The sequence below is a fragment of the Nicotiana tabacum genome, chromosome 3 (genome assembly GCF_000715075.1).
Source record: "Nicotiana tabacum cultivar K326 chromosome 3, ASM71507v2, whole genome shotgun sequence".
Taxonomy (NCBI): Eukaryota; Viridiplantae; Streptophyta; class Magnoliopsida; order Solanales; family Solanaceae; genus Nicotiana; species Nicotiana tabacum.
Window position 1 is genome coordinate 15,563,182 of NC_134082.1, and position 9,289 is coordinate 15,572,470.

General features: G+C 32.4%; 1 protein-coding gene across 1 annotated transcript; it reads right to left on the minus strand.

Annotated features, from left to right (window-relative positions):
- Positions 1 to 6,345: 6,345 nt before the first annotated feature.
- Positions 6,346 to 8,237, minus strand: LOC107830886 (transcription factor MYB48-like). Its single transcript, XM_016658560.2, has 3 exons — positions 8,017 to 8,237; positions 7,786 to 7,915; positions 6,346 to 7,271 (listed from the first exon to the last, which is right to left on the minus strand). Exons 1-3 carry the CDS (start codon positions 8,129 to 8,131, stop codon positions 6,758 to 6,760), a joined length of 759 nt encoding a protein of 252 aa, XP_016514046.1. The 5' UTR covers positions 8,132 to 8,237; the 3' UTR covers positions 6,346 to 6,757.
- Between the last annotated feature and the right edge of the window lie 1,052 nt (positions 8,238 to 9,289).

A 9,289-nucleotide genomic window follows, 5' to 3' on the forward strand; every position in this document is an offset into this window, starting at 1 on the left:
ATAAATGATTCAATGTTTGTTTTGTTTGTCCGTAGTTGAAATAATTTTAGTTTGTTCATATGTTTCGTTAAATTAATTTTCAGATTTCAAAATAGAAGTTTAATTAGTTGTTTTCATGTTTATTTCATGTTTGTATTATTGTTTAAGTAAGTATTTGTTAGTTTGATGTTTGTTAGATTCAAATTGAAATTTAATCAACTATTTCTTCAATTTGTTTCATGTGTTTATGTATTGTTAGAAATTGTTAATATTGTTAAGTTCAAGTTTAAGTTCATAATTGTTTCTTCGTCGATCTTGTTATTTGTTTAAAGAATTTAGTTGTATTAAAGGAATATATTGTTTTAATCGTTTAATCCGTCATGTTTGTTGTCTTAAAATAGATTCATTCATGTTCATACTTTGTTTGGATGATCTTGAATCCGAATTTTGTATAGTTTGATTTCTTGTTTACCATTTATGATTATTGCTTGAATTGTTCTCATAATCTTGTTTAAAGTTTAATATAAGAATTGTTTGTTGTAATGTTGTTAGAGTTGATTTTAAGTTCAATATGATTGAATTTAGAAATCTTCATACTTTGTTTGTTGTTGTTGTTGAATCCGAAAATAGGATTGTTTGTTGCTAAAATATTGTTCAATCAAATTTTAGTTGTTCTTGGTTGTTCAATTTGTGTTCATGTGATTTGTTGTTGAAATGTTGTTAAAATCATGTTCATGTGATATTGTTGTTATGATGTTCATCCGTGTTCATATTGTTGTTTGAACATTGTTAGAAATTGATCATATTGTCTATATTTTGGTTAAGTTTGATTAATTGATGTGTTATAGCTGATGGGTAGTTTGGTAAATTTGTAATACGTTCAGGGGTAGTTTGGTAATTTCAGTAAGGTCGGAAGGGGTAGTTTAGGAATTGTACATTTTGAAATTGTTTATTTGAAGCATGGGGGACAAAATGAAATGGGGTGGGTTGTGATATAGTTGTTTAATATAAAGGGGGGACAAGATTTAAATTAAAGGGGAATCTTGCATTATTTTAAATGAAGCATGGGGGACAAAATGAAATGGGGTGGTGTGATATGTTATTTAATGTAATGGGAATGAGTGGGAAGATAATGGGTTTGGTAGAGAAAATGGGTTGATTTTAATTAATGGGAAGATTTTATGAGATGGGTTATAAGAAGTCTTGAAATGAGAATAAAAAGAGGGAGATAGAGAAAAAATACACAGATACGAGAGAGAGAAACAAATCTGAAAATAAGAGAGAGAAAAGGGCTGAATATTTAAGAGATAGAAAATTCCGAAAAATATTTAAGCTTTCAAATAAAAAATAAAATAAAAAAGTATTCTGCTTTCTTTTGTTGTTTGAAATCAGAATTAATTGTTGTTTCATCAAAAGCTGGAAGCATTTGTTTTTTTGGATTACTACTCCACCGGTTCGTTACTGGGTTGTTACTGTTGCTGGGCTATTGTTGTTGTGTTGTACCAATTTTACTGCTGCTGCTGATTCTCATATTCATTTTCTTTTGCTTCCAATATCAGGTACACAACTGAAAAGCTGGTTATTGTAATCCGAAATATGAAGCGTGAATACATATGAAGAATGAAAATTTGAAGTTTTAATTTCGTTTTTTTTTCTTTGTTCCTTTTGTTGATTGTATTTAAGCTATTTCATGAATTACTAAATAATAATTGGAATAAGAAAATAATATCATAAGTTAGTCTGTAATAAATCGGTTCGGCAAAATAGGTTAATTCACTAGTTATGAAGGCTTCAAGATTATAGGTTGATCATGAACAAGTAGCTAAATTTAGCTAAGACACGAATTTAAATTAAACATCGTAAATTAGGCATTAAGGCATGACTTGAGCTTAAGCAAGATTAGAAGAACGTTTAAGTCTAATAAACTTTCTAATAAGCTTTAGTAATTATGGTTAAATTTAGTTTCAAATGATTGTGAATAATTAATCTCAATAATATTTTTTTAAAAAATAACAATGCTAAGTTTTAATCTAGCTATATTTGTTTATTTTGAATATTAGTTGTTGAATTTTTATTTAATTTATAATTTTCGAAATTAAGAATAAAATCCCTTTTTCATCAATATTTGTATGAATCAAGCAATTAGCGTGTCATGTTTTCTTAAATAATAATAATAAAAAAACGTAATTAATTAGGATTTTCTTTATTCATTTTAGAGACTAATTTTAAATAGCAAAATGTAGTCGCTTTAAGATTTATCCATTTAGGAAAATAAATGAGATGAGCCTCGCTTAATAAAATGTATAGATTGCGGGGCCCTCAATAAATGTACATTTAATTGCTTAGAATTAAGGAGGAGTCGTTTTAGCAAATTTCACGGCCCTACCCCAAAGTAATAAATCGCTAATTGCTTTAGGCGCGATATAATAATAATACATTCTTAAACACGGGTATGCATTTATGCGACCCAAATCCAAATCCCAAAACATTGAATAAAAATACGTTCCGGATCGTGGATGCATTTTATGTGACCCAATCCAAAGACATATTTTTTTAACGATGTTCACATTCTTTAAAAAATATAATAATGAAAGCGGTAAAAAAATAAAACTTGCACATGAGTCCATATTTGTATAAAATCAGATAATCAAGCCAAATATAACAGTTGAGCGACCGTGCTAGAACCACGGAACTCGGGAATGCCTAACACCTTCTCCCGGGTTAACAGAATTCCTTATCCGGATTTCTGGTTCACGGACTGTAATACAGAGTCATTTTTCCTCGGTTCGGGATTAAAATAGGTGACTTGGGACACCCTAAATCTCCCAAGTGGCGACTCTGAAATAAAGAAATAAATCCCGTTTCGACTGTCCTTTAATTGGAAAAAACTCCCTACGCCCTTCGCGGGGTCGGAAAAAGGAGGTGTGACAACACTAATGACTTATTTTGGCAGAATAAGGTAAAGTCACTGTCTATATCATTCTCATATTGAGACAATGACATGATACTAGTTGGAAATTGTCAGCAAGAAGTAAAGAGAATCTCCTAAAGCTAAGAAGTTTCAATCAAAGATCTGATTTCCTCGTTCCAGTTGAGGGAACTCAAAAAGATCATCAATAATCCATCCACCAACTCAAAACTAAAAAATTTCGAAAACCTTTAGTCCGTATCAAAAGAGCAACTAGAAATAAAATCTAACAACCAAACATAAACTACATCAATTGGAAAAGATTACAAATATTTATTACTATATAATGGGATGATTTGCACTTTCCTCTCTAGATTTTCAGGCATAAAGGAACTCTAGATTTCTAGGCATTTAGGGTAAAATCAGAAAAGGGAGAAAGAAAGGGGGGGAGGGAGGGAGCGAGCGAGAGGGGGGGATCTTACCGATTTTGCATGAGCTTAGTGAAATCTCTTATTTCTGAAAATGGAGGAAAATCGGTCTGCCAAGAGAATAGAGAGAAAAAGAAGAATGAGATTGAAAAAGAGAAGAAAAACAGGGTATACCTAATGTAATAGAAAATACTTTCCCACTGATTCACTGGAAAAATTTGTGGGAATTGTCTTTTATAAATTCAATTTTTTTGGTGAAATAATTTTAAGCTCGCGAGTTTTTGGACCAAATACAACAGTTCAAAATTTTGAGCTTCTTACTACATCAGTGGGAATATTAAAATTATTTTTTATTTTAGGTTCCCACTATTTCACTAGGTAGTAAATTTATTTTTAATGACATTCCCACTGATTCGGTGGGAAACAAATTATGTGCTTTTTTGCGCCAACTAGTTCCCACGTATAGTCTGTGGAAAAAAAAAAGTAAAAGAAAACTTTTTCATTTCCCACGTAAAATATATATGTGGGAAATTTGCAGTTTTCTAGTAGTGATTTGTGGGTAGTTCCTAAGGCTTATTTTGAATCGTTTGGTTGGTAATTTGCTAGATTTGGTTGGTTCGGAGACTTGTTTGAAAGGCAAAGCTATGGTTGAGCTTTGAGTTGATCTTTGGAGTGAGGTTAATGTCGTGGTTAACCTTTACTTGAGGAATTAGGACTTGTTTGCCTATTTGCTACTTGATTAAATGTTGGGTACAACGTATGTGAGGTGACGAGTACTTATGCGTTGTTGTTGGGTTAAAGCATGCGGGTGAGACTTGTTTCTCGTAATTTATTGATTTCCTTGATCATGATATCCATGCTTAGACTAGTTAATTACTCAATTGATGGGTTTTCCCGCGCTTATGGACTATCTATTATAATTGAGTATTGTTTCTGAAATTGAGATTGGTGTTGTGGGACCGTTTGACGTAAGACTTGTTCTCGTTCATTCTATCTCCCTGTTATTATATGTTCATTGTTATCTGGTAAGGGAGAGTGTTAATGCACGAAGGGTAATGCCGTGCCATATTTGAGTGTTAATGCACGAAGAGTGATGTCATTCCATATTGTGAGAGTTAATGCACGAAGGGTGATGTCGTGCCATATTTTGAGAGTTAATGCACGAAGGATGATGCCGTGCCGTATCTATTAATTTATGATGAAAGTGAGAGTAAAAGCACGAAAGGCGATGCCGTGCAATTTTATTCGTTGTGTTCATTCATTTTAGTGGTTAAAGGCATATTGAATGTTGTGGTTATCATTTCCTGCTGTATTTATCGTATCTTGTACCCATTTCGCATGTCCCCTCCCAATAGTACATGTTTAGCCTTTATTTGTTATTATCTTGTACGTATATTGTTATCTGGCATAGGTTATTTACGTGGGTGTCCTGTCATAGCCTCGTCACTACCTCGTCGAGGTTAGGCTTGACACTTATAGAGTACATTTGATCGGTTGCTCATACTACATCCTGCACTTCTTGTGCAAATTTTGGTACTGGTCCCAACTGTCCGTGAGGCGTTTCAGCTTGGAACTGCTTTTGGACACTCGAGGTAGATCTGCTGGCATCCGTAAACCTTGAAGTCCCCTTCCATTTCCCCTTATTTACTGCTCTTTTCATTCGAGACAGTTGTACTTATTTCACACTCTGTTTGTATAAATTCTAGAAGCTCGTAAATTGTGATTCCAGATCCGGATTGTACTAAATATTATTGGTTGTTATGTTATTCCACAATCAGTTTTTTGTTTTATTTCGGCTTAATTGATTTTACATATTGAAATTGATCAAAATTAGCTTAAAGATCCTCTAATGTTAACTTGCCTAGCAAATGAAATGTTATGTGTTATTACGATTCCGAAAGAGAATTTCAGACGCAATCGTTGAGACGGAATCGTGACACTCATCCGCTTTAAAACCCCGTAAGTCTCCTAACTTATATTTACAGTTAAATACAACATTATGATTATTAATAACTCTACGTTTAAGGTTATAAGTATTCATGCCCCTAAAATGTTGGGTCCACCACTTCTAATGCGACACTTCATAGATACTTATCATTTTGAAAAAGTTGACAAGTATTACAAAGTTTCTCCATCCACTAACTGAAACAAAAAACTTTATTTCAGATTTTTTATGAATAATTGTGCGGTAAGGGCAGCTACGTGTTTTTTAGGGACTATTCCCTTTTTCGAGTCACTATATTATAGAGAAATAAATATTTGGGTGCTGCACAAGATTTTGTATTTATCTTGATTTGAGAATATTTTTCATTAATGGAGATCGTTTTCTGGGGACTGGGCTTCTTTTTGATGATCCAATCGTGGTTTTCAAGTTGCAACTTTTATGTTAACTTACATATAACAATATCAAGCTCTTGCAACTTATTAAAAAGTCAAGATTTAAAATTTATGGGTTCGAAATTTCTCCATCTAAATAACTAAATACTAAATTAATTATATGTATATGTATATTCAACGAATTTCTAAAGACAAATACGACATCTATATCAAAACTATTGGACTCAGCCTGACCCAAAAACTTAAGCTCTAGCGATCCGCCCATGATTAGAAACATTTGAAAGATGAAACTTCTCTCATTGGCAAAGCTCCTAACTAATAAGCTTGCAGAATAGTTGAAGCTTATGCTATACAATTAGATTTAAGTAATGTTAGCGTAAAAATTCTTTTTTTTTTAGAAATATAATCGTGATAGTAGATATATTAGTTATCATTTTTACCAAGTAATTAAGTAGTAATATTTATTATCGAAATTCACCCGTAATTACCTTATAAGTAAATTAATTATTTAAATATTTTTATAATGTGAGTACATAAGACTTATACTCTTTAAAATTTTCACAGTTTTGTAGGCTTCGTGATTTTTCCCTCTTTATCTAGCTAGATCATTTTCTTTGAAGAAAATAACTTCTTAATTATAAAGAAAGCTACATACTAACTTTTAGGTAGTTGTAACTCACATAATGAAGAATAGTCAAACAGAAATAGACATATGATTCTCATTAATTATATATAACTAAGCATCAGACGATACAATATCCGAGTTACAAACACTGCCGACCATAATACAGACTACCTTCTTATTTAGGGACTGAGGATTTTTACCAATATTTCTATTTACAAAGTTAGAGCTAAACTTTTCTCATAAATCCTACACCAACTTAAAATAAATTACCTTCTAATAAAGAGTCTAAGTTTTAGGCACTGACAGTGTATATATTCTTTTTACACTATCGGGTCAACTTAACCTACAATAATAGGATAATTCTTCATATTAGACCTGATATCATAACCTGCTATAATTGGTTAAATTGAATTGATACCGTAAAAAGTTCTTTCCACTGTCAGCATGTTTAACTTAAATTCTCAAATGAATAACCCCTTGTTAGCCGATAAAAAATGTGTTATCCTGGTTATCCAAGCAATAAAACTGAGGAAACATCTTAGTTTCTTCTTCGTCAGTCATCCATAGAGTGCTATCTGGGCAATATTCCCACATAGTTGATGGCAAAATTGGTTTATTTTTTGTGTCATTTTCTTCTGATAATAATTCAATATCTTTCCATATTTCATCCATAGAGTACACCTTCATGCTTTTCCCTTTCTCTTGATCACCAACTTTCTTTTTCCCTGCATTTTGCAAGCTAATTTGTTCATGCACGCCCAACAATCCACCAGTATCGTAGAAGTTTCTTTCGTTATTTTCGGTAATGGGCATAAATTCCACGTCAGGACTGTTGGAAGAGAAATAAGATGAACAGTTGGAGAAAGATGAAGATGGAGAAATAGAAGCCTTATTTTTCCTGTCATCTTGAGCCTTCTTCCTCATATGAGTTCTCCAATAATTCTTGATTTCATTGTCAGTTCTCCCTGGTAATTTCCTTGCAATTCTTGACCATCTGACACACGATCAAGAAATTAAAATTATATGGTAACTCAAAACAATAATGCATAATAAGATTTAATAACGAACGGAACCAAATATTCTAATAAGGAATTCAAAAAAGTTCAAGAATACAATTTTTGAATCACCTTTAAGCTTCCCTTACCTTAAAGAGGTTTAAAATTTTTTAATATATATATAAAGGATTTTTTTTCAGTAATTGTATAAAAGAATTTTTTGTTACACTATTCGTGCCCCTTATAGCGGATTTTGATAGTTCTAATAGATTCATATTTATATGTTTGAAAAATAATTGTAGTCTGAATCAAACACATATTTTAAAACTCACTCGATCATCATTTAACTCGGAATCAACAACATTTAAGTTCTGAATTTGTCGTTGTATTAAAATTCATCATATTAGGAAGCGGACATTCTATCCTATCCAGATTCCATTAGTGAAAATTTTACTGGACTGTTGTTGTTGTTTGATGTTGCATATTAGGGAAGAAGTTGAAAAGTACTCAAACCTATTTCCCCATTTGGAGTGGAGTTCAAGAATAAGGCGTTCTTCTTGAGGAGTCATCTTGCCACGTTTAAGACCAGGATGCAAGTAATTTACCCAACGTAACCTGCAACTCTTTCCTGTTCTTTTCAAACCTAATAAAGATATTAGGGTTAGAAATTGCTCCAAAAAAAAAGGATTTCATGTCCTAAATAAGATTACCTATTATATGAGTCTCCCTCCAACCTTTAAAAACCTGAAACTTTGGCCAAGAAATCCCATCGTCGATCTCCAAATAAGTTCACATAAAATGCTAGTTGAAGATCTTCTTGTTCACTCCATGGACCTTTTCTTGCTTCCTCTTGCGCCATTTTTTGCTCTTTTTCTGCTTGCTTCTCCCTCTTTTGAAGTACTATGGACTCTCTAGCTTTACCTTTTTCTGATTCACCTAATTAGTTGGTGCATAGGATTGTGCTAATGAGTGATATTTATACTTGAAATAATTGGCTTGACATGTTTGACACCAACGGATGTGAGGATGGGGTTTTATGTTTCCCTTTTCTTTAAGATATTTTTTTTTTCTGAACTTCAATGACTCGACTAATCCAGATTTGTACCGAGTAATCCCACTAGCTAATGGAATAAAACACTCTCTACATAAAAGTTTTCCGTCACGTAAGAGAGGGTGATCTAACATTTAAACTTGATTAACTCAATTTAAGATTCTTATTAGCAATAAACTCATTTGTGCTTTTGAAATTACGGGATTAGATTTAAATATAATTTGTCGAAATTTAGGGCTTTTTCACACATATTTATGTTTGATATCAGAAGTGTATGAATATTATGCTCCATCTATATCTGATTAAGGTCGTAGAAATTAATCTCAATCATCCCATCACATTTTGCTATTCTTTCTTTTTTTTGTTTTTTTAAGTTTATACTCCATTAAAGAATAGAAGTGTATCTTCACTTTCTAAGTGGTGTGCGCGTGCTCATTGTGGTGGAAGAAACCAATGTTGCATATGATGTAAGCCATTAAGAGGAAAGAGCGTAAGTGATGATAAATTTAGATAAGAGGTTGATATGTTGATGCAACTCTCATAACCAGCCGTCCATTTCACTGTAAATTGCATTCCTTGTTGGAATTTGTCTTTATACTGACTTACATCTCTAGGAAAATTTAAACAATTAAATAGACGTGTGGAATGCACAAGTTATGCCTACTCGATTTTTATTTTATTTTATATGCGAATCCATTAATAAAGGTACAAGTGGCAAATAGTGGGTTGCATCAAATTTCGACGGGATCAACAAGTCAAATCAATAAATTAGACGGTTGTGATTCAATATGTTCAAAATGAATCGAGCAAAGATTCATCGAATAATGAGTCATTATCCAACCCGCTCAGCTAGGGTGTTCAAACCGAACCGGAAAATCGCATCAAACTATAAAGTCAAACCAATCCGATTAGATTTGGTTTGATTTGATTTGATATTGAGACAAAAACCCGAACCAAACCGACATA